This window comes from Diplotaxodon limnothrissa, linkage group LG11 (genome assembly GCF_057381915.1).
Source record: "Diplotaxodon limnothrissa isolate DT_005_m linkage group LG11, D_limnothrissa_male_GT1.1, whole genome shotgun sequence".
Lineage (NCBI taxonomy): Eukaryota > Metazoa > Chordata > Actinopteri > Cichliformes > Cichlidae > Diplotaxodon > Diplotaxodon limnothrissa.
Window position 1 is genome coordinate 25846361 of NC_140606.1, and position 25066 is coordinate 25871426.

General features: G+C 41.0%; 1 protein-coding gene across 1 annotated transcript in view; it reads right to left on the minus strand.

Moving 5' to 3' along the window:
- Positions 1-1243: 1243 nt before the first annotated feature.
- The window catches only part of clstn3 (calsyntenin 3), a 29680-nt gene continuing 5857 nt past the window's right edge, over positions 1244-25066 (minus strand). The window contains exons 6-19 of the mRNA XM_085365472.1: positions 20632-20781; positions 19597-19782; positions 19226-19513; positions 14875-14987; positions 13085-13244; positions 12356-12415; positions 12089-12237; positions 9248-9396; positions 4979-5205; positions 4687-4848; positions 4068-4213; positions 3147-3282; positions 1827-2011; positions 1244-1669 (exon numbers count right to left, since the gene is read on the minus strand). Of these exons, the coding sequence (XP_085221598.1) occupies positions 1520-1669; positions 1827-2011; positions 3147-3282; positions 4068-4213; positions 4687-4848; positions 4979-5205; positions 9248-9396; positions 12089-12237; positions 12356-12415; positions 13085-13244; positions 14875-14987; positions 19226-19513; positions 19597-19782; positions 20632-20781 (2261 nt within the window). The 3' untranslated portion in view covers positions 1244-1519. The remainder of the gene's footprint in view (positions 1670-1826; positions 2012-3146; positions 3283-4067; positions 4214-4686; positions 4849-4978; positions 5206-9247; positions 9397-12088; positions 12238-12355; positions 12416-13084; positions 13245-14874; positions 14988-19225; positions 19514-19596; positions 19783-20631; positions 20782-25066) is intronic.

Consider the following 25066-nt stretch of genomic DNA (forward strand, 5'->3'; position numbering starts at 1 on the left):
AAACCGAAAATACCGGATGTGGTGGAAATCAAATTCAAAAAGAAATAATAAAGAAATATTTTGAAATGTGAAAAATAATCGGCAAGAAGTGCGCGAGATGAAATGAGTGAGACGCTTCTTGGTATCACAACAATGTGCCCTCCTTTTTCTGTGATATCGACAAGTTCTTAAATTACAACAATATTACACACAAATTAATAGACACTCATCAAGCCAGGGATTATCATCCTTATCACTACTACTATTATTATTATTATTATTATACTGTTTTTCGATGCTGTTAAGGGTGATTACTCAAATGGGGAAAAGTAAATGATGATCAGCTTTCTCTCCAAATGTGCAGATAAAGAGAAGAGTGGCTGCAATAATAATAGTAATAACAATAATATCATAATAGTCATCATCGTATGTACAGAAAATTCATTACAATCAATACAATCAAAACTGCCCAAGCTGAGCGGACATTCTGGAAACAGCACGGGTAGCGTTATGGAGTGTGTCTGCGTGTTTCTGTTTGTGTGTGCATGTGGCGTCTTGCAGTTACTGTAAGAGCAGTGTGCAGTGAGTCAAACAGTGCAGTCAGAGTCATTTAGAGGCATCGCAGCGGTCACTGTGTGTGTGTGGGAGGGGGGGCTCAGAGGTCAGGTTACACCAGCTTTATTGTACGAGGTGATGTTTTGTCATTTTGTGTCACGAGCTGAAACTTTACGAAGACTCGATTTTGAAGTAGAAACCACACCGAGCGGCTCTCAGTCTGCCTTCTTGGAGCGCTGCAGAAGTGCCAGCTTGGGTTAAGGATGAAGTGGACGCTAAATAAGTTCCTAATAAAACATAAAGTGTTCTCACAGAAACAAAAGCAAAACACCTGCAAGCTTATCATGAATACGTGACCCCGTGATGTCTGACCCCACTGTCTTTACTCTGTGTTTGGACTTGGCCGAGGAATGCGTCAGGAGAGGATGCAAAGAGCGAGAAAAGAGCTTGTGCAGACTTCTCGGGTTAGTCTAATGAACAGATGTGTCAGGATCGAGGCTTGTGTCTACAGATCTACTCGAGGCCTACATGTTGCAACAAATTGTCCCTGTTTCCATTTTGTAAAGATTTCATTCTGTGTTCGAAGACAAAAGATAGAATACAATCTTATTATTACTTTTTCTTTTTTCTTTTTTTTAAACAAAACAGTCTTATTCAACCAGTATTACACTATACAGACACATGACCATTTTGTGATTTAGCACTGGTGCACCACATACAAATTTGGTGGGGTTTAATCAGGTGGTTAAATTACATTAGCTGTATACATTGTGCCACTGAACATTTAGGTGGAGGCAGCCTGTTGTCGGCTGTAGGTCACATATGGCGTTGGGTGTCAGGAGTATTACGGTGACTGCATTGTGCGTCGTGTTTGTAAGCTTACATTCCTTATACTAGTCGTTCGTTGATATTAAAAGTGTTGGAGTGTGTGACTGGTGAGCTGGGTTGTGGTTTCCATGAGAACGGGTGCAGAGATACATGTGGCTCAGTAGCGACGGGCGTTGCCGTCTCTGCCCTCCTTCTTGATGATGATTCGCTGGTCATCGCTCGCGTCGTCAGGCGACTCTGCTACCTCCTCATCCTCCTCCCCCTCGCCCTCCGTGTCGGCAGAGATGCCCATACGAGACTCGTAGGACTGGGGGAAAAAAGAAGTGGATGAAGAAGTGTGATCACATCAATAATTATTGTTTTTTTTGGAGGGAATACTCTGAAAAGTTCATGCGTGTGAAGGCAGACGAGCAAACACTTTTGGCAACATAAGACAAAGAATGAAAATCAAACATCTTTATTACCTCCATTGGGTTTACGATGATGGTGAGCGCAGAGTCGTCCCATTGACTGCTGCCCTCCTTAGCCCCGCCTCTGGCTCCTTCACCACGGCGATGGATTGAGCGGATTCGGAAAACTCCCAGGATCACCATCACAACCAGGAAACCTACGCACACCATTATGATGACGGTGGCTGCTCCTGGGACCACTGGAATAAAATAGAGCAATCAGATTAAAGAATCACACCACAATTTTCCAATTATCACCCTTTGAAACAACAAAGTCCCACAGCAATTAACTGATCACAACTACCTGGGCACCCAATGCCTCGTGTGGCTGTTGTTCTTCAGAATTATTAAAACATGCGATGGATGGGGTACATGGGGAGCACTGTAGTTCAATTCTGAGTCATGTGTATGTGTGCTGTCCTCCTGCCTTAAATGCTCACTTCCATATGTACAACCTAATTTTGTTCATAGTCATAAAATTAAGTTTGTTTGCTAAACGTTAAAACTATACAGGTGCCGTACAGTCATTTTAGATTATGGTTCAAACACAGGCTAATTTGATCTCAAGAGGGCTGGAGCAGTAAAACCATTACATAACACCCTACAACGAAACATTCATTTACAAAATAGATGACGAATAGCCCGAGGTGTTTTAAAAAAAAAAAAAAGTCAAAGATGTCTCAATTTTTTTCACGTTCAGTCAGTCTACTGTCATTGTAGAAAGAAATCCTGCTGTGGCAAATCACATAAAAGCCTTTGTGTCAGTAAGACGTCTACAAAAGCCATGATGATTCAGACCTTTGAATGGATAAAACAGCACTTTAACCCACTCTCATGACTTGCTCAATCCTTAACAACTTGGAACAAAATGCTCCTGGTGCAAAATACGTGAAACGGTGCCAAATTTGCACCCAGGCCAGATGTTTGACACCGGATTAGGTTACACATTATATCTGTAACCAAATCCAAAGGCTCTTTCATCATATAGATTAAATCCTGGTGATTACATTCAGAGGTCTGCGTGTTTGGACAGACTTTCAAAAACTACTGCAGTATTTTATCACCAGTGTGATTTAGTGTCTGTGACTTTAATTAAGGTAGGAAGTGTTTTTGCCATTGTTTTTTATTAAATTGTAACATCTTTGTAGATCTTAGTCACCTTTAAAAGAAATATTGGAAAAAGTACCCACTGGGCTGTTTTTAAGTCCAATTTATATTTACTTTAGTTTTAATTACTTATATGTTTTGGTATTCAACATTATTTTATCTTTCATGCTGAAAGATTTTAAGACATCTGAAAAAGGTGCTATTAAAAAAAAAACCCAGAAATGTCACCTGAGTTGCGATGTGGATTAGGTAGGGTGTGTCCACTCAACTCTCCAGCATGGTGGGACGGATGGAGGAACTGCTGCTGGGAAGCGAGCAGGTGGGATGGGTGGTACAGACTGTCCAAAGAGTGGAGGAAGTTCACCTACAGAGAATTAAAAACAGAGAAGAAGAAAGAATGACTTCACTGGCTGTGTGGTTAAACTGCGTTGCTCCCTCACAACATCTCCAATTGCAGTTATCATTGGAACATACACTCGGGTGTTGTTAGCTACACCTGATAAACTGCTTGTTAAATAAAATACATATTCAGCCAATCACGTGGCAGCAACTCGTTTGGGTACGCAAACATGCTCAAGACGACCTGCTGAAGTTCAAACCGAGCATCAAAATGGGGAAGAAAGATGAAGTGATTTTGAATTTGTCATGGATGTTGGTGCCCAACAGACGAGTATTACAAAAACTGTTGATCTGCTGGAGTTTTCCTACACAACCATAAGTGTCAGTTCTCTGGGAGAAAATGCCTCGTTGATACTAGAAGTCAGTGGAGAATGGTCAGCAGTAACTCCTTATCCACAGTTTTCATTTGATATCAGAGCTACTGGTACACGTCCACCCGGAAGGAAAAAACAGTAATGTTGTCCTTTGCCATCCAGCCATCTGGCACCAAATTGTGAGCACACGTCTCCTAATGCTGCCTTACAGGCAAAATCATGCAAGTCCCTGCTTCTCCACAGCAAATATGGCTGTTGGTGGTGGCTCATTTAAACTGTAAGAATGTAGGTCTAACCTGAATTACAACGGTGTGTGCATGTAATGATACAGACAAGCTTTTTATGTCATTTCAGATGTTACGTGACCATCAGTCTTTGGCATTGTCATCTCTGACAGCTACAAAGACTAATGTGACTGGCTGATGGTTATCTTCACCTCCAGAGTCAGCTCGTTGCTGGTGTATCTGCCATTCATCTCAGAACAGGACAGGCGGAATCGTCTCTCAAAGCGAGCTGAGCCTTTAGCCAGTCGGTAGCGGACAGAGCGAAGGACGTCCTCATACACAGAGATAGATTCAGCACCTGTGGAGGTGCAAAACACAAACAAAGGAAAAAGGACAGCACAGAAATAAAGACAAGAAGTCAATGCAGAGACAAAGGAGAAATAACAGGAGGAGATTAAAAAGGAGTGACTGATTAGTCGCTCTCTCTTATCAGATGGTTAGCTTTTGTTTTAAACTTCATGGCAACCTAATATATTAATTATAATGAGGGTTTTTTATTATAAGGATTGGCACCAATCAAGACTTAGCAATATTTGAATCACAATGCTATGACGTGTTTTCCTTTCCTGTGACATAAACCAAGTTATACCAATAAGAAGGTTAAGTTTGAACTGTGAAATGCTAATATGAGGAACATTAAAACAGAGACATGGGAACAACTAAATTCAAATTATCTAATAAATTATGGTTTTATGGCCCTAAGTCTGCCTAACTTTTCATACCTAATCAAAGCAGGTCTGGTTAAAAACAGAGGTGTATGCACAGCTGTACCTGTGATGGCAATATAAGCAGTAGTATTGATGATTTCTAGTCCTCTCTCTCGCACAACATCCATGTCTACCAGAAGCTCCTCTCTCTCTGGATTTAGCTCCTCCCCCAGTGGTTGGACCTCACAGCCATCCAAAGTGTGAGCGACAGCATCGGACATCAGAGCTAGCAGACAATGTTGGAGGTCAAACTCAAATAATGACACAATTAACGCTTTTCAGACAGAAATGTGTGCAGACTACAGAATCTGCTGTTAAATCTCCTTAAATCAGACTAGAGACGACAGGTGACTCACCTCCACCTTCCATCCCTTGTGCAGCTGTGTTGACAGCATGAGACAGGGAACAGACGATCCGGAGTTCGGGGAAGAGAGGGACGCCGCGGGGACCTTCGAACTCAGGAGCTGGACGGGCCAGATGCGGCCCAACCCCAGACAGAGAGATCTGAGGAGCGTCAGGCTGAAGAACCACCAAGTATCCTTCGAGCTGCTTCAGGGACAGGCAGCTCTCCTCGTTGAAACATCTGTCAGGAAGTCAGAAGGGTAAGAGGGAGGTAATGTCGTTGGTGTATGCTAAATAAACTTCCACTGCTTTGGTCCAGACTCAAATATCTCTGCAGGTAGTGGCCTGGTTTACAGAGGATGAATCTTAAGTTTGATGATATCTTCTCACATTTTGTGTCACCATATGGCAGATATTTTGTATTTCAGTGAGATTTGATTCACACATTCCTGCCCATCATCCTCACAGGTCACTGGTTATGGAGTACTCCCTGGATAACACTGTCAGACTGACAATCAACACTTTTTAAAAAAATATCTAAACAGATGCATCAGATCCAGATATATTTTTGTTTTTTTATTCCACAATTTCTTTCAGCGCTACATAACACAATGCCTACATTACCCACAAGGCACCTTGACTGCCAATAGTTCAGGTGGAGAGTCAAGGTTCCTTTACTGACATTAAACCTCCATCAGTTATTAAGTGTGCCTCGTTTTTTTTAGAAGTCTTCAGGCTGTTGAACATTCAGTGAAGAGGCTGTGATTCAAATTTGTGTGTAACATGACTTTGCTTCTTTTTAGTTAAATTAAATCATGCAGAGATGCAGCTGAGATTTTTCAGTCCACTAACATCAGTAATTACAAAGGTCTCAGTCACAAAGGCTGAGAGGCCGGTTGGCAACCCCTCGAAACCACCATTCGCAGGGGAATGGCACAACAACTTTTACTTGAAGCTGAACATGCTCTGTTCTTGGATTGTGTCGCACTGTCAAGTTTCAGTGGTGCTTGTGAGTTTTTACAGACAAGTTGGCATTGTTCACACGATTGGGACTATCTGCTAGTGACCAAAGACCTCAAAAGGAGGTTTTTAGCTCATCACCCTCTTTGAAGTAGAAACAACCATAAACCAGCTGGGAAATACAGACTTTTGCCTATGATCTATGGTTGCCAGAGGGTAAACGACCATCCCTCTAGACCTGTGCGACTGAGGCCTACCTCATGTCAAAATGATGTAGTTTATTCCCTAATGTTGCAGTCACTGTAGGAGAAACAGTGACTGGAGACTGCAGCATGGCCACAACTATTGTGAATGTGTACATCGAACTCTCGCTGGCACTGAAATAGTTTCTTTGAAGATGGGGAACAGATCTGTGACCACGTGCAGTCAGTTGCTGTATTCAAAGAAACTTTGGTGTGTCCAAATTGCAACAAACCAGCAATAAGACAGAGTGAGTCTGCCATGAATTCTCAACTGGATGTGATCTGAAATGTAATCTTTTTGTAATATAATATTCATATCTTGCCAAATCATAACAGTTGCCTCAAGATAAAGGCCTTACAGTAATACACAGAAAACACCAACAATGAGGAAGCACTTGGTGACAGGGGGAAGGACAAACTCTCTTTTAATAGGAAATCTGCAATTGAAATACACAGAAACTCAAAGTAATGCCTTTTATTCAGAGTCCAGCAGGAACCTCAGATTTGAAACAAAAAGTCAGAAATTTCTCCTTATTTTTAGACAAATGTTATTAGAATACAACCAGTTCAATCGAATCCTCTGTTGAAAAGAAAAGTGTCATTAACAAGTTTTGCTCATCTGCTTTTATAAATTAGACTGCAAACCTTCTGACTCAGGTTGCCTCCATGAAGGCAACCTGTACCATTTCCCTCTGACTAAAGGAGACTGCATGTTCACTCTATGGGCAACCAGTTGGTTTCTAGCAAAAACATTCAATGCAGTAAGAAACTACTAACGTTTCCTAGTTGCAACTGAGCCGTGCGACTGAGCCATTCAGTACAGTTTAATGGGGCAGAAGTAAGAAGTCTGAGTTTTGCTGTCATTTTTAAATATGTCACTGTGTCCTGTTTTTTTTTTTTCAGGCCATAGTTGTTTCTTTTGACCATACAGTTGTGGACTTCTTACTGATCAGGGGATGTTTTTTTAAAAGTGAAATTCACAAAAAATAGTCGAGGTCCCAAGGGTTTGGGACACTACTGATGCAGACTCTAGTAGCAGGAGTTAAGACAATTTATCAGACATTGTACAGAGTATTCTTTCACTTCACTCATGCAGTAGTTCTCTCACACACCTCTAGAGAAATAAACAACAAGCTCTTTGCGCCCTGCGATAATTGTAGCTAAGAATTAGCTTTATAATTACACAAATTTAACTAAAATAAGTATTTTTTTTTCCTTTGCATAAAGTGTCACTATAACACCAAGATCTTTTTTTTTTTTACTGTTTCAACTTTGCAACATTTCCATGTGCACGGTGTGAACTGATGTCTTGGGTGAACATTGGGCTTGGGCTTTCCTCGACATCAATAAAGAGTGAAGCACCATGGGAATAAAATAAAACAGACTGTGCCACACTTTTTTCCTACTCTTAGATCTACTGTTAGTGATCACCACCTTTCTACAACCCTTGGTGTGCTCTGCTGCTGCACGACTGAATTTGTTCTCTTGTCCTGACATTTTGATCGCCTGGTGTTGAGTCACAATGATTGTGTCAAAAACATCTAAATCTACAGCTATCTCCTTTTGCTATTTCCACCACAGCCGTGTTAACTTCTGTCTGTTTGTGACACTAAAAAAAGAGCAAATGTCAAACTTCAGCGGCTCCGCTCTTACAAATTTAATTTTCCTGCCAGAAAAGAAGAGCAAATCAGATGTATGGCAGACTGATAACACATATTTATTCATCTGCACTAAAATTCGGCATCGTATTTGAAAGGGAATTAAGCTGCATGTAAGTGTGTGTGTGTGTGTGTCTGTGTGTTATATTTCCGCTATCAGAGGGAGCAGCTGCTTCTATCAGCCTCTCCAGAAGGGCCTGCTGTTCAGCCATCTGGGTAACTCCTGGCCTCAAATCAGTCTAATCTTCACACACGCAATAAAACATGCTCAAGTAAAGAAAAAACATAAACAACTCCAGCACACTAAAGCAGAAACTAAGAGGGAAAAAAAATCTGTGCATGACCTTGAATCCTTGGGAACTTAAAAGCAGTTAGTTGGGGAAAATAATCTCCAGTGTGACTCTTGGTCTGATAACGATGATAATCTTATAAACAAGTGTCTAAAACAGCAGCCGATAAAGACGGCAACAGGGATATCTGCACTAGAGTTTGATCAGATGGGATTTGTCAGGAAGGACGCTATTTTGAGTATAAATTCACAATATACCATGAAGTATATGTGCCGCTCTGCCTGACTGAATTAAATTTTCATCAGCTAAAAGTGGCTGCTAAAGCCTGGGAGCTGGTTCACAGTTGTTAAGCACAGCGGAGCACTGACCCGGAAACAGAGTTTGTGTGCTTTTCATCTCCAAGCCAGGTGACTCAGTATGATTAACACTGAACCGATGTGGGTTATTTTTCAGGCGGACTATGCAGGAGCTGAGCAGCGGTGTGTTGTGCATATCAACGACAACATCTACAGCAAATAGTAAAGATAACGTTTCCATTTGGGTAATTATTTAATGGCTGCTTTACAATAAAGAACAACGATTAAAACCCCCCCCAAAGATTTCGTTTACCAAAGCAGTTACTGGGTGGCTGAATGGATAAGAGAGATAAGATATTCCCTGTTATCGCTTGTTTTGAGACACCTTGTTCATTACGTAATCGCCTTTTTAATCACACGTCAGTCCTTATCACCGCCGAGGCGTGGTCCACGTTTGATGAGTTCAATGTCAGAGGAGAAGGCAGCAGTGAGTGACACTTCATCTGACAAGTTCAGCTGCTCAAACTCAATTTCTGCTGTTGGGAGATTTCCAGTGTGCTGATTTACATTCCTCTCTGCCTTTGTCATCTTTCACTGCCCCTCTTTGTTTCCTGCTTTTCTCCAATTCTGTTTAAATAGCACGAATGTTTTGTTTCCACTCAAAGGACAATCTGAATGTAGTCAGATAGCAAATTTGTCTTGCAAGAGGTTCCTGATTGCATCCTTGCATTTAAATTACATTCTGGCCTAGGAGTGTGAAACCAGCACGTCTTTATAACTCAGTCTTACATGTAATATTACTGAGGTTCATGCACACTCATCTTTGTGTTTTTGTACCTGAGGGAGGTGGTAAGCTTGAGCGGACGAACGCCAGGGGTGGCGAAGCGTAGAGAGTTTCTGTACGTGACCTGCTGCACTGCACGGTTAAAGCTCTCGATATCGTCTCCTTCCAGCACTAACACAGACTGGCTGGGATTCACGTGAACCTGGAGGGTCAAAAGAGAAGGACGCTCATATTAATTTACATCAAAGCTCCCGGCAGGTATGGACCGTTCATGTTAACCCTTAAACAACAAGTCTATTTTACTCACTAGAATGACAGAGTGGGCACATTTATGACCATTATCCGACCATTGATTTGATAAAAGAACACTTTTTCATCATAATGTCATTAATTGTTTTCAGCAGTTTTCATACAAAAAGGAGTGAGCCCGACTCGTGTCCAGCAGTTGAGCTGTTTTCGTCATCATTTTGGGCATTAAGTATCTGCCTCAGTGCTTTTGCAGCAGTAAATATTCACTGTAAAACAATGTAGGGATGTCAAGTGGAAAATTACAATGAAGTCAAAATGTATAATGTAACAAAAAACAAAAGAAAAGCATTTTCAGGGGTCAGAAATGGTACTACACTTTCCATTATCCTTGCAACATCAGTGGTCAGGTTCCTGTAAATAATATGAAAGGTTGCAGGAGAAATAGAAAAATTCATGGTTGGAATTAATATGCTGAAAAAAAAAGTCACAATGGCACGCAGAGAGTCATGTCCATAAGTATCTGGAGCCTCCTTCACTTGCATCAGCATCCCTTTAGACTTTAGACAATAATGGCTGTAATTCCTAAATGAATGCAGTTCTTTTGTCAAACCACTTGATTTAAAAGTGAAAGTCTGCACTTCAATCACATGCTGATTGTTTGATTTAAACACAATGTAGTGGTGTGCAGAGGCAAAATTACAAAGGAAAAGTGTCATTGTCCAATTACTTATGCAACTAAGTGCAAATATATTGTAGATCAGCGGTCCCCAACCCCCGGGGCCTCGGACCGGTACCGGTCCGTGAGTCGTTTGGTGCCGGGCCACGAGGGTAGAGGCTCAGGTGTGAAATGTATGGTTTTGAGGGTTTTTATCGGTTTTCAGCGTTATTTTGTTATTGTTTTTATCGTTAACTCGGTTTTCCTGGGTCTTTTCACGTGTGTTATGAATAAATCTTCTTTTTCGGTACCAGTACTAGTTTTATTTTGTTGTATTTATCCGCGACACCTTAAAGGCCGGTCCGTGAAAATATTGTCGAGCATAAACCGGCCCGTGGCGCAAAAAAGGTTGGGGACCGCTGTTGTAGAGGACAAAAATCACACTCAGCTCTTTGCTTAGGTGTCTGCAAGCTCTGCTTTCGGCATCAAAGCAAACAACATGCACATGTGTATGGTTGAGCAGTGGCTTGTTTGTAGAGTTAAGTAGCTATTGTTCCTTTGGTTGACATACTACACAAATATCAATGGACCTGGTGCAAAGTATGTTTTTTTTCCCACATCTTTCAGCTGCTCCCTTCGGTGTCGCCACAGCACATCATCTACCTCCATCTTACCTTATCCCTAGCATCCTCCTAATTATTTAAAGCACATGTTGCTGCTTTTTAGTCTTAAAAGCTACAGAATAGAGGAGAAAATGACTGAATTACCAATTCTGCTTTAAAAGCAAAGACCATAGCATTTAAGGTGGATTTTTTCTTCATAATATTCGTAGTTTCTCACGTGGCCTCTTAGGGAAATTATTTGCCCACCCCTACTTTAGGTCAAAATCATAACTTTGGGCAGTTATTGAACATTTATCTGCTCGCGCATTACAAATGTTTGGTGGTGAATGGAGCTACTAAAGCTTAAAAATCAATATGGATTATCCAACCAGCAAATACATGGTTTCAATTCTTATTGTTTTGTTTCATTTTGTCGTTAAACAGCAAAAAAGTTTAGGAGCATTGCTCAGGTGAGCTGTGAAGATGCTACACCTGTGTCTTCAACCAAGCAAAAAAAAAAAAGACTTAAGTGTGTGCACATTAAGTGTGGGATGACCTCGTTTGCAACCTTTTTTTCTGCACCGAAGATGCAACCTGCTTAACAAACTAAACACACAAGTGTGAATTATAAAACATGACGTAACACGCTTGAATTTATACAGTATTTTTCTGGACTTACTGAGCACTTAAAGCACAGCCTAAACATATATTCATTTAGAATCACTAATTAACATGTCTTTGGACTGTGGGAGAAGGTTGGACAAAACCAAGTGTCAAACAGTGAGGCTCCAACTGAGGGTTGAACCAGAAACCTTCTCACGATGAGGCGACATTGCTAACCACTCCAATGCCACGCTGTCCCAAACACAGGGACTGTTGTAAAGATGGATAAACTGATGTGATTTTTCTGTAAATGGTCGATATCCAGATGTTTTCCTCAATAAGTGAACATTTGGGATTTTTATATGAGACACTTTAAGTTTGCAAGGATTTCGGGACTTCAGAAGCCGAAAAAGAGCTGAATTATACTGTATCGTTATTTTGATTTTATTTAAATGCAGGTCTAAAAACTACAGTATTTGTCTTTTATAGAAAAATTAAGATTCATCTTCCACATTTAAGGAATTTTTTTTTACAGTTTACTGTACTGTTATACGATTTGTACTTTCAAGGATAATGTTGTTTATTTCCATGCAGTGTCTCTGTCATATCCCAGCTGCACTGCATATAAAGTAACCATGAACCACAAACAACCTCAGCCATCACGGCATCAGCCAAAAAAGATTTGGAGAAGAGATGTGTTTGAAATGTGGATATTAAGTGACTTTCCCAGACGGGAATAACTGGAGGTGTGTGATCTGGCAGCCTAGAGCTCCCTTAGCTGTTACCTTCATGCCAGAGCCCAAAGTCTCCAGGTCGCCAAAGTCCAGCCCCTCCCTGCATGCGTACAGGCACTCGACCACGCTGTGAGGCTCCACGCTGCCAGGACGCACCGTCACCCCAGACAACAGGCCATGGTAACTGCCAACATACTTCACTAAGGTGTGAACACACATAACATCATCCCATGAAACTTCAACTACACCAGCAATGACACAGCAAAATGGCAGACCGCACACCATCACGCTGACAACAGTGTGAAACAAGAAGGTCACCTGAGTCTTTACCCTCTGGGATGGTGTTGTTTAGTATCTCCTTCTGCTTCTCCTCAGGCTCTGCAGGGAAAGCGGCGCAGCGGGGAGAGAGAGGGGGAAGAGAAAAACAGAAAACAATGAGGCGCTCCAAGAAATACTTTTCAGTCGAGAGGGGCTTGAAGAGCAAGCGAGAGGAAATCTGAGGGTACCAAAGATTGACAGGGAGAATAAAAAAAACACAGGCAGCAAGAAAACTGTTGACAATCTTCAAAAATTGCAGCATCTCCTCATTATCCGGCAGCAGCTGCTGCCACGCAGGAAACGGAGTGACTGTGTGTGTGTTTTTCACTGCTAATTGGCAGCCAGAGCTTCCCATTTTAACCAGCGGCTCGGGTGTAAGTGGCTGATGGCTGTCTGGCCTTCGTGTTGTTCTGCTGCCCTGAATAATTGATAAGTCAGTTATATTATTAGCCCTCAAAGACAAGATGCATCAAGTGAATTATAACTGAGTGAAATGAAAGGGAGAAACGGCGCGGTGTGAAACGTCTCAGAGGCCTGTCTCGAGATGCCTCACGAGGACTCGTAACTTGCCAGAAATTGCATCCTGCTATCTCTGCTGATGTTGGGTTTAAACGACATTTCAGGGATGGAGAAACGGAAACGAGGATTCAAACTGCTGCTAGCAGCTTTCAGACAGGAAGCAAAGCTTTTCTTTGAGCTGAGATGAAACGCGCAGCATGTTAGTCTCACCCCAGCAGGCACCGATGAACATGCGCTGACGCGGGGCGGGGTTCGGGATGGCTCCGTTGTCGTGGATGAGGGCGGGGTCAAAGGTCACTCCATCCACGTAAAGGGTCACTGATGGGAACTGGACGCTGAGTGAAAGATGATGCCACTCGCTGTCACACACCTGTTGGAGGGAGATAACATGGAGTCAGCATGAGTGCATTATCTGGGTGGAATGATTACTCAGACTCTATATTTAAATAAAAGTACCACTACAGCCATGGAAAAATACTGTGAAGCCCTACAACCCTGCAGAGTTTGCATGACTTCTCCTCTCATCAAACAGCTTGACTCAGGTATTAGCATTAAAATGTATGTGAAACCACACTCTGAAGACGAAAATGTCTCCTATTATTGTTGTAGCTTAGCTGCTACCAGCTACAGCTGCAGCAACCTCAACCCTCATTTTAAGTCATGATTTAGTACAAAAGTTATAAAGAAATTCACCCCTGTACATGCTATGAAGGTAAAGCTGTAAGGTGAAGTTGGGCATGCTAACATGTGTGTGTGGTGTGACTCGTGTTTCGTGCAGTTTCTTCTGGGGGGGTTTGGGTTGGTTTTCCTATATTTTTAAGCCTTGAAGGTTGCCACGTTGGTAGGAAATGAGATAAATGAAATTTTCTTTGCCTTTGTGGCTGTTTTGCCACTTATTGAATACTTGTTAAAATTCAAATCAAAGTTTTGAGGTGAAATTTGCTTTTGGAACTTCTGAAAGTCCAATCAAGTGACAAGTTCCCCTGACAAGACATTTCCTTTTGTAAGCTGCAAGTCAAAATTATAATCCAAATGATTCTACTACTTGAGTATTTATATATATTTATAAATATACTTTCCACCACGGGTGAATTCCTGCAGACATTTGCTGTGATAAACTTTCTTTATCAGTGATGTGTAACCTGAAGGAATACAGCACACAAATGACAGGGGAATTACAAAGGCAGAGGGAGTAGGAAAGAAAGACAGGGTAATAAGATATTGAGGTCCAGACAGGGGGATTTAACAAATCTTCTCTGTATCAGCTCAGCATCCTTTAATCCATGTGACTTCAATCTGTCTGAGACTGGTGGCTTCCGTCAAAACAAACCCCGATCACCCTCCACCACGTACACCAAACCACAGCCTCGCATGCATCCAGGTATACAGGTGTGCCGAAAGACCTCGCTACTTGTATTCATGTATTCTGATGCATGCTGGACTTTTAACCTCACAGGTAGCTTTATGATGAAAGATATAGATTTAGAGCCGAGAAGTATGTTGTGATACATAAAAGGTTCGTGCAGCGACACAAACATCTTCATGTACTCGGCTGAGACTGCGCGTTTCACCACGGTGCTGAAGATGCGGTGTGATCAGAACAGAAAATGAGTTCCATTTTGTTCCATTTCCTTTTTACTGGGAACGGACTGCACAAAATAGTCCGAACAGAAATTGATTTTGTAAATACGGATGACGCACAGATCCTCTTCATGCATGAAACATTTAAATGATCTCGTTAGAGAAAGCCCGGGAGATGAAAGAAAAAGCCTTTTATCTAAATAAACAATAGGGTTGTCATTTCACTCGCTCTGCATATATCCTCATCTGTAAAATAGCTAAATTTCCAACGAGGGACGGTTCTGATGTTTGACATGGCACAGACATAAAAAGTAACGACTGAATTTTCTTCTATTTCAGCTTAATTTCGAGCTTGAGAAACAGAAGAAACTGTGCAACCGACAGCATCGAAGCTGAGCGTTGCACTTCCCTTCAGTTACCTGCTCCAGTTTCCACAAGAACTTGACGGGGCGAGCGGCTGAGACGTCGGGCCAGTAGAAGAGGGAGAGGCGGCAGCCGTGGACGGAGAGGGAGTAATGGGAGAAGGAGTCATCTGTGGAGCAGGAGAGCAGAAAAACAGAAGATAATTGGCGCAGGCCTGTCAGAACTTCTTAAAATCATCCAGCGTTTCTTTGGGAGAATAAAGAAGAAATGGGAAGAATTACTGGTTTGCTGTGGTGTGGATTCACCAGCCAGTGGAGCGGCCAGTGATTCTGACAGTAGACGGTGCTTCATAATATGGATGTGGTGGCAAATAAGCTGTATTCTAATTAGAGATGGCACGATACCACTTTTTTATGTCCGATACCGATACCGATATCATAAATTTGGATATCTGCCGATACCGATATGAATCCGATATAGTGTGTTTTTAATCAACAAAACTGTTTTTTAAAATATCTTGCTGCATTTTGCAAGTCTGCAAGTTCATACTCAAGTTTAAAACAACAACTACACTAAAGCTATTCTGTTATACCTGTATACAAAAAAAATATTTCATAGTTCAGCAATACTGATCAATCTAATAAACTTAGACCTGCACCATCCTCCCTATTCTGGTATTTTAAAGAGTACTTAGCATAAATATTAAGCAACCTAACTAATAGGGTTCCAACTCCCAGCAACAACAAAAATAAATAAATAAAAAATAGGGAACCACCCCTCACGCTCCACCTCATGATGCTTAATCGACGTAATCAACCTTAATTTGATGCAGTGTGAAAAAAAATGCACAGAAATCAATTATTTTTCAAGAAATATTAAATAGATTCAACATCTTTCTTCAACAAAATTGCAGACTGCACAGATGGTACCTTCCCAAAGTGAAAAGTACTATAGCTTACTAGGGTATATATATTAGACTTAATAGTCACTATATACAGTAATGGACTTCTATTCATTTTACATCAAATTAAAACTTTGGGTGTCAGATAATTATTTATTAAAAGCTAGACATTTTAAATGAGAATAAGAAAGAAAAGTATGTCTTTGTGCCCCCTTTTCCCAGTTAATGCCCTATCGGCCCCCCTGGCTAAACTTTGCTAGATCCGCCCCTGCACAGTTACCAGCCGTCAGCTACTTAGAAAAAGATCCTGGTGTAGAAAGTAATATTAAATAAATTCTAACAACAGCTTATCAAGCTTAAACGTGCTGCTGTTGTTCAGCCGCTGGTTTCCTCTTTCTGGTGCAAAGTGGGCCAAAAACAAACGAGAGACAGACTCGCGACAGAAAAGCCGATCAGCTGATCGTTAAGCAGTTTCATGATTGAAGTAGCAGCAGGAGAGCGAGAGGCAGTCGCTTGTTAAGCTTAACGTGGGAATGCTTTACAAACATTCAGAGATGGACTTACACACTCGCTTTACTTCTCTCGGGGATAACTTTGTCGGAGATGAAATGCCGGGTTGCTAGCGAAGCTCCACATGCTATCCAGACCACCGACAGGTCCCGCATGCCACAGCCGCTCTATCACGTGATGCCTACTGCTCCGATGTGCTAACGTTCTGAGGTGAGTTACGGCGTGTTGCAAGTTTTGTGAGGTGCTTTCGTGATATTTAATGGATCGGATTACATTTTTTATTTTTCTCCGATATCCGATCCAGTAATTTAGGTCAGTATCGGACCGATACCGATATGTAATATCAGATCGGTCCATCTCTAATTCTAATACATGGAATCTGTATGCACATCCTCAACATGGTAGCACAGAAGACTTACAGTTGGGGCAATCATTTGTTGGTCAAATACCCAGTTTCTGTAGTTTTCCCTCTGCACAGTGGATTATAAATCAATCAAGATGTGATTAAAGTGCAAACTTCCAGCTTTAATTAAAGGGATTTTGCAAGAATTTGCATTAAGTGTTGTTGGATGAAAATCCTTTGCAGTCTAGAACCCATGGACATCACCAAATGCTGCATTTCCTCCCTTGAGATGTTCGGCCAGATTTGGTTGTTGCTGTTTGTGGGTCTTTCTGCCTTTTGCCTTCAGTTGTTACAGTCTCTGGGTCTAAGAATCAAACTTTTGAGTTTTGTGTCTTTTTTTTTAGATCATTTCCTGATTTGTTTCTCCGTATTTATGTTCCCAGGTTTAGGTTTCGCATTTAATTCTGTTCTTGGTGTCAGTTTGTTTTCTTGCCTCCCTTATGTTTCTGTGTCTGGTCTAATCCAGCCTCTGTGTTTTGTCTTGTATCCCTTTGTGTCGAGTTAGTTATAATTCCTCAGTGTTTATCCCTTTGTTCTTGGTTTCTGTTCTGATTTAAAGTTTGTTGTTTTCTGTCCTGTCATGTTTTATCGGCCTCGTCTGTGTTCCCTGTGCTTTGTCGAGTTTTCCTCTGCGATTCAGTGTGTAGTATTTTCCCGTTTTATTTTGTTAGTCCTTGGTCTCCTGTGCCCTGTGTCTAGCTTTACTTCCCGTGTCTCGTTATCCATGATTTGTTCCTGTTGTGTCTCCCACCTGTTTACCCCTCACCTAAATGCCTTGTGTTTAAATTGTCCGTGTCTTCCTCCTGGTCCTTTGTCACATCCTTTTGTGATATCCCATTTTGTGATTCTGAAAAGCATTTAGAGTTCACGTTTGCCTCTCGAGTCCTTCATACTGGGTCCAAAACCTGCCTCCTGCACAGTATTAGGTGACATCAGCAAATCAAAAACATACTCTGATGACAAATATCAACTCATTGATATTCTTCAATGAATTGGTCATTGATGAACATAACATTTCTTTGCTTTGAGAAACTCTTTATTTGCTTTGACTCATTATCCATTTGCACTGTGAAGTGCTGTCTGATTAGTTTTGCAGTCTGAATCTAAACGTGTACACTTGATAATTCATCCTGCTACTTCTATCTGTGACCACATCATCAATAAACACTAGCTGCCATGGATGCCCAGGCCGTAACATCGCCTCCACCATGTTTAACAGATGATGCTTCTGTTTTACCGTCATTCTACTACAAGTTCATCTTGGTGTAATCTGGCCAAATTTTCTTTTCAGGCTCTTTTACATGTTTTCTGGGAAAGTCTCACCTGGCCTTCGCGTTCTTTTACCAGTGGTTTGCAGCTTGTATTTACATTAATGAAGGTTTCTCTTGGTTGTGGACCTTGACACTGATACAGATACCTCTTTGAGAGTTTTCATGGCTTGGTTGTTCTCCTTAACCATGAAAAAAAAAATACTGTCATCATCCACTTTCATTGGCTTCTGTGGTGTTTCATAACGTGTCAAATTGTCGATTTAAACACTCCTACGGCTTATTTAATCTCTCTGATTTATTTTGGCTTTTCAGCCCAGTGATGGCCTCCCTCCCTCGTACTGATATGTCTTTGGGTCTCATATTTTAAAAAAAATACAGTAAAAAGCCATAAAATACAAGGTAAATGCTTTGAATCAACTTCAGATATTATGTCTGCTTCATTTATTATGAAATAACAGGTGAACAGGCCTCACCTAGCCGTGAAAAAGCTCATCGGTCAATTATCCAATGATTTTAGAGCCTCTGAAAACAGGGCACTGTGTGTAAACATGGCTGTAAAGAGTTAATGTAATACTTTTGTTAAACCCCTTGAATTTAAGCTGAAAGTCTTCGCTTTATTTGTCATATATGTACATAGAGTCTTTGTCCAATCTATTATGGCTCTAACTGTATGGAATAATTAGCATATTAATTCTTGAGTAAAACACAAACACATTTATTGAACTTGTTTAAGAACAGACAAAAAAATGTATAATTTCATCTTTGAGTCAAAGTGAATCTTTGTGCCAAATTCCCTCAAACACTGCTAAGACATCACGCTCACGAGAATGGGACACACGGACAGGCGGACGAGGTGAAAAGAAAAAGGACCAGCCAGCTTCTGCTGCTGGTGCAGACGCACGACGTGAGTTTACATTCAATCTGAAACTCCACCATGTTTTTCTCACCTGTGAATTTTATCAAAAAGGAAAGCTTGCTGAAAACTGCACCCATACAAAGTCACACAGCTGAAAATATTCACATTACCCATAATATTGTTCCTGGCACAATTACAGTATTTTACTCTTCTTCTGTTTTCCACTTGGCTGCACAAGCAGAGCAGCTGGAGGTTAAGTGCCTCTCTCAAGAGCACCTTGATAGTAGCTTTAAACAGTTTTTTTTCAGGGCATGATTTTCCCCGAAGCTCACGTGATAAAATGGTGCCCTCTAAGGGTTTAGATGACTGAGGAGTGGATAGAAAAGTGAAGAAGCAAAACCATTTCTAACCACAACATCACTCGCAGTCCCAAAGGCTAAATTAATGTGCGAGGGACAGCGCTTACCATTCCTGACGGTGCTGCAGACAATAGTCTCCTCCTCCTTGCGATTTCCTCTGGTTTGCGTGGTCGCAGGCTGGATGTTGGCACCACCTCTGCGCATCCACAGCTGGAGGGTGAAGTGGTCGCCGGATAGTGCGGACACAACCGAATCGGGCACGACAGCGACGTGGTTGGAGCCGTTGAAGGAGAAGATCAGAGATGAGTCGGAAGACGGGAGAGTGGGCAGCGCTGAAGTCCAGTTAGCGGCAGGAGATGGAGGTGGGAGCAGGTCGACTTCGCCCCTGACAGCACCTGATACAAAAAAGAGAGGTGATAGAAATAATGGATCTGATGTCAAAAGGTTAACATGTTTTCAGTCATAAGCCTGAACCCACCACACAGACGTCGCACAGATCTGTCGGAGTAGCTGTCTCTGTCACAGCCTTTCCCGATGTGGCCGGTCTGGAGCTCTACGGTGGCCTGGATGTTCCACACGGTCTCTTCACAGGTCTCCAAATGCAGGCTGGGGAACAGAGGGATGCTGCCTGACCCAGGGGTGTACTCTACACGCTTGGTCCATCCTGAAAAAAAAGTATCAATACCCGCTTCACCTTTAACATCTGAGCCCTTCTGACCTTTTCTACACTCCTTTAGCATCAAACGCAGACGACTCAGACATTAAATGTCTCGAACCATCGACTTCCCCTAGCACAAGGTATGCCTGGTGTCTGATTGCGGCCATGTGAGAATTACCACGGGTAATTTGTGGAGTGATTTCCCAGCGAGGGAGTGGGCGTCATGTCTCGGCTAAACCACGATAGTGAGAATAAATATGACGCAAACATTCCCCTGCTGTGTGATACATGTGAGAGAAGGCAACCTCAGACAATATCCCAACTTGATTCTCCAGTTTTTCCCAGAGTTCATGTCTGAAAACTGCTTTGGAGTTAACTACCCTTATCTTTAAAAAATGTCAAAGCCGACTGACTCCAGCATGCTAAAAAGGGGAAAGTGTGTTAAATTTATACAGCCCATCTATCCCTAACGTCCTCCTTCACTACATCCATGAACCTCCTCTGTGGACTTCCCCTTTTAAACAGGAAATCTACTGTCTGAAAAAGCACGTAACATTGCTGTAGTCGTATGTGTGATCTAAAAATATACTGTCACAGTTTAACTATGCAGTTACCTTCCCTTGATATTACTAAGATTCAACACCGCCTCTTTAAAACACAGTTCTTTTGATCTAAACATGCAAAGGTGATTCATCCAAGTGGCAGCCCACACACTTTCTAAATCAAAGTGAAAGTTTCATCCCCCCCATCACCACAAAAAAAGGAAAATATTAAACAACTAAAGCGCACGTATGTGTAAAGTCTCATCGGCCTTGTTCTGGGATCAGAAAAAGAGAAGTGCGTGTGAAAAATTACCGATCCAGCCGGGTTTGCAGGACGGCTTGACCGTGACAACAACCTGAGCGTCAGCCTGAGCGCGGTTCTTTCCACAGTCGAAGGCTGTCACCCAGAAGGTGTGAACGCGCTGCCGCTTTGAATCCAACGGCTCTGTGTTCTTAATGTTTCCTAGGAGACACAGAAAAATAATGAAACAAAAAATAAACCGGGGAAAAAATAGAACATTAGTCACCCAACCACAAGGTTGTTGCATAACTGAAGCTCGGGTCAAATAAAGACCCATTGATAAAACCGGCACATTCCCAACAGCAGAGCCACTGCCCTGTTAAACGCGTCATGCTCGGTGATATGAAAGCGAGGACAGATTGCACACAACAGGATAAAAAAACTGAAGGGTTTTCCTGTTTTTAGAGATAAAGATGAATAAACAGCGAGTATCCGTGATAGGCTGACAGTACTCAGCATGCCAGCTGACAAACAATGCTAAGGAAAGAAGATGGTGTGACATGGTGAGAGGGAAAAACAGAGGGATGAAAGAGACAGAGGTAGAAACAGGAGCAGAATAGACAAATTGAAACAGAAAATAGACAATAAACAGCCCACAGCGTTTGAGCAAATCTGGAACAAAAGGTTGCTGTGCTGTTGTATCAGTCTGACCCCTAAAGAAAGGAACCGCTCATCCTCGGCAAAGCCCTCCAAGTCTGGGACATTTCTGCACAGTCATACCAAAACAGGGTCCTTCTCAGTTGCTGTGACACTCTGTTAAACAGCTGCACTTGATCCCAAACCAACCAGTCAAAGGATTCAGCCTAAAGCTCCAATATTCATTCATTTTCAAGGTTTTCATTGTTGTTCTAAACAGATTGTTTGGAGCTTTAAATCAAACAGAGACGAGAGACAGCACACAACACGCATTCAACCGCAGGGCAGAAGATATAGATGTGAAGGAGAACGTGCTCTTTGTGGGATCATTTTACATGTAAATGTGACCAAAATCACAAGACAGCTGTTGTTTTCATCTTATTTTTTTAAATTTATGTGTATAGTGATTTTATCGGAGGACCTCATGGTTATAAAATCAAGATTTTAGCAGTGCAGAGTGGCAACATATGGCTTGTTAACAATGTAGTCTTAATAGGCCACATTTGTGTCACTTTTCACAGTCTTTTCACAAACTAACAGCAGAAACAGGAAAAGTATGTGGATGAGATCAGCTTAATGTGAATTAATCTGTATTAAAACACACTATATGTGAGCACAGAAGAAACAAACAGATGTGACCGATGGCAATGAAGCACAACAACCCAAACCCAGCTCTCGCTTTTTGGCCAAATCTGTGCTAAAGTTTGCACGCCTTCTCACGTCATCCCTCCGCATTACAGCTTGGACATAGTGATGGAGCATAATTAGGTCCCACGCCTGAGGAGGAAAAACATCTAATGGCTCTCTTAGGTTTGTTTTGCGTGAAGGTGCCTCCTCGTCGATTCTGTCTGCTGGCAAAAACTGATAAATGTGTAAATGCTTCTGTGCAGCGGGACGGTCTACCAACAAGATAAAAAATATATTTTTAATAAGCTGTCAAACCAAAAACACGAGCCTTGCTCTGTGGAGACCAAAGTTCATAACGCTGGCAATAATACATGGGGCATCAACACCAAGAATGAGAAAGCTTTGGGACTCTGTTACTCAAAATGCCTACACCAGCAACAACACAGCAGCTTGTTAACATATAAATAACCTTCACAGGGTAGTCAAATAATCCTAATATAACTATAATTTCCAGCTACAGAAAGGCACTTTGTCAGGATTCAAACCTCCAGTTAGTGAGTATGGTTTGTGCTCTGCGTTCTTATGAATCAAAGCTAAAGGTAACATCAGCCATATTTACTGCTCCGCCTACCAAGGAAAACAAATCAGTGCCTCCAACCCAACTCCCTAAAAATCAGCTCTTTCTTTTTTGTATAAGAGTTTTAGTTTATTTAATAACGTCACCTGAAATTTGACCGTTATATTCTGATTACTTTTTAACTTTCAGGCTCTCAGAGCACATATGACAGGGTTGAAATTGTTATTGTTTCCAGCTTTATTTACTTAAAAACGTGCAGGAGGTGGTCACATGACATCCTTGGAGCCTTTAAGCTTCACTAAACCAAATCAGTTTTACACCCAGTTCAAGAAGACAAAAACTTGTTTTTGTTCAGCCATATTTAGGCATCAGTTTCATGTCATAGTTCGAAAAGCAAAACTCCAATTTAACACCAATTTAATGTCTATGACAGAGACCAATAAGCACTGGTACCCTCCATGTTTTTGAAGTGAATTCTGGTCAAAACCAGGACTCCTTTTAATCTGCAGTTTGAAAACAGCCTCACGTTCTAGCAGTGATTTATTTGAGTTTATGGATAATTAGCGCAACATCAAATATCCACAGGTCGAATTTATCAAATTATTAAATATTCCGTTTAAGCGATGATCAGTTTTGTATGGCAGCAAATTTCTTTTTAATTAATCCAAAAGGTCCATGGGTTTTATTATTTATTTTACAGAACATGTGCCCGCTGTGCCACAATTTGCTTGTTTTTGGTGCTGTCTGGTTTACTAACTATCAAGTTTTACTATTCAAATTAACATTAGGATACACGTCTGTTTATTAGTTTCATCATATTTTTAAGACAATAATTAAAACATGAGAAAGGTATTTTAAAACTCACTGACAAACCCTCATTATACAGCAGCAGTTTGCCCCAAAGTGGCACAACAGCCAAACAAATGATGGCGGAGGGAATTTAAATGCTTCTTCTCCTCTACAGTATTGTCATCTGTATAGAGACGGTTAATTGCTTGTATTGTATATTTGCTTAAGATGTTATTTTAACAAAAATGCAGAGAAAGTTTATTTAAACAGCTCCTGAGATGACATGTTAGCACTTAGCACTTAGCACAGGGGCCTAAAATGAAAGAAATGGCTAACGTTTTCCATTTGAGATCGTATCAGGATTTGGGCCCACCATCATAGCTTATGCTTTTACTGAGTGTTTCTGATTTTTATAAAATCATTAAATATGAGTTCTTTTTATTAGTGATGCAATTATACAGAAATTACATGTGAAATATAAAAAAAGTGCAATTATATAGTAAACATTACTTTTAGAACAGATTAATATAACTGATCTGAACACTGTTATTGTCTGAGTACAGGATATGGTACACCGAGTAAATAAACTGGACTCAGTATCATTTTCAGCAATACTCAGATCAACAAAGCAATGATTTCATGATACTTGATATAATTCAGTGGTTTGAAAGGTTCAGTAAGGTTGGAAAACTGCAAACTGCTCCTTTAAATCATTGTGATCACACTGCAGTGTTGCATAAACTATTAAACAAAGTGTTTTATGTTTCAGGGAGATGAAGTTATGTTCTGCTGAGAAGCAGCATTAGATAAGGGCTTCATATTTATAGAAACACAGAAAGGAAAATAAAATGTCTTCTATCTGAAATAAGGGTATAACTCTTTCTCCTAATGCGTCCTGTTAAATGTGTTACTTTGTCAGCTGTGTAATGTGTGCTTTTTGTGTCATAAATCTTTTAAATGCTGGCTGAACGACAATAAAAATGTTGGGGTACATTTCTAGGGAGGAAAATCTTACAATCTTACATCTGTTGAATAGCTGTAAATTCAGTGTAATGTGGATTTATGTTGAAAACATATGTATCCCTGATGGTATCATGCACAGGAAATCCACTATAAAACTCAAACTTCACATTTTCAAATCAGTTTAACAGAAAACCTCCAAACTCCCAGGTGACAGATTTGAGAACATTCAAACTCAGTTGTTTTTTAAATCTATCGCATAAAATAATGATCTCAATGTTTATTTCCATTTAAATATTTCCCAAATCATTAGCACTTAAGCTAATGAATGGATGTTGTGGAAACAACTCGATAATTAGGCAAAAATAGTTGATATAAAGAGTACCTGTGATTACTGAATCGCTCTTGTATGGGATCACCTCTGAGGATTTTGTCATCAAAACATATGTAATCCACTGGGACACTGAGTCCTCAGGTGTCTGGAGTACATTACACGTTGGTTAGGAAAAGTTGCTTGAGCGAGGGAATAATAGTTGCGCTTATTCATAATTTAAGGGGAAAGGTCTTTTGACTGCTGAGCACTGTGCTTATCTCTTTTTGACATCAAACAGGGCAGTAAATTTTGAGGCTCAGTTCCTGATCTCTGCAGAAAGAAAAGAAGCAAGCAAGCGGTCTTTCTTCACAGTTTTGGGGTTATACAAACCCAAATATACTCAAAAATACAATTAAATAAATAGGTGGATTTTGCACAATAAGCCCCCTTTAAGCCGAACAGCTGTTGCGATGTTGATGCAGAGACAGAACAATCGTCCGCCCACACAAAGTCTATTTTAACATCTTTCGGTTTCTACCTGAGAG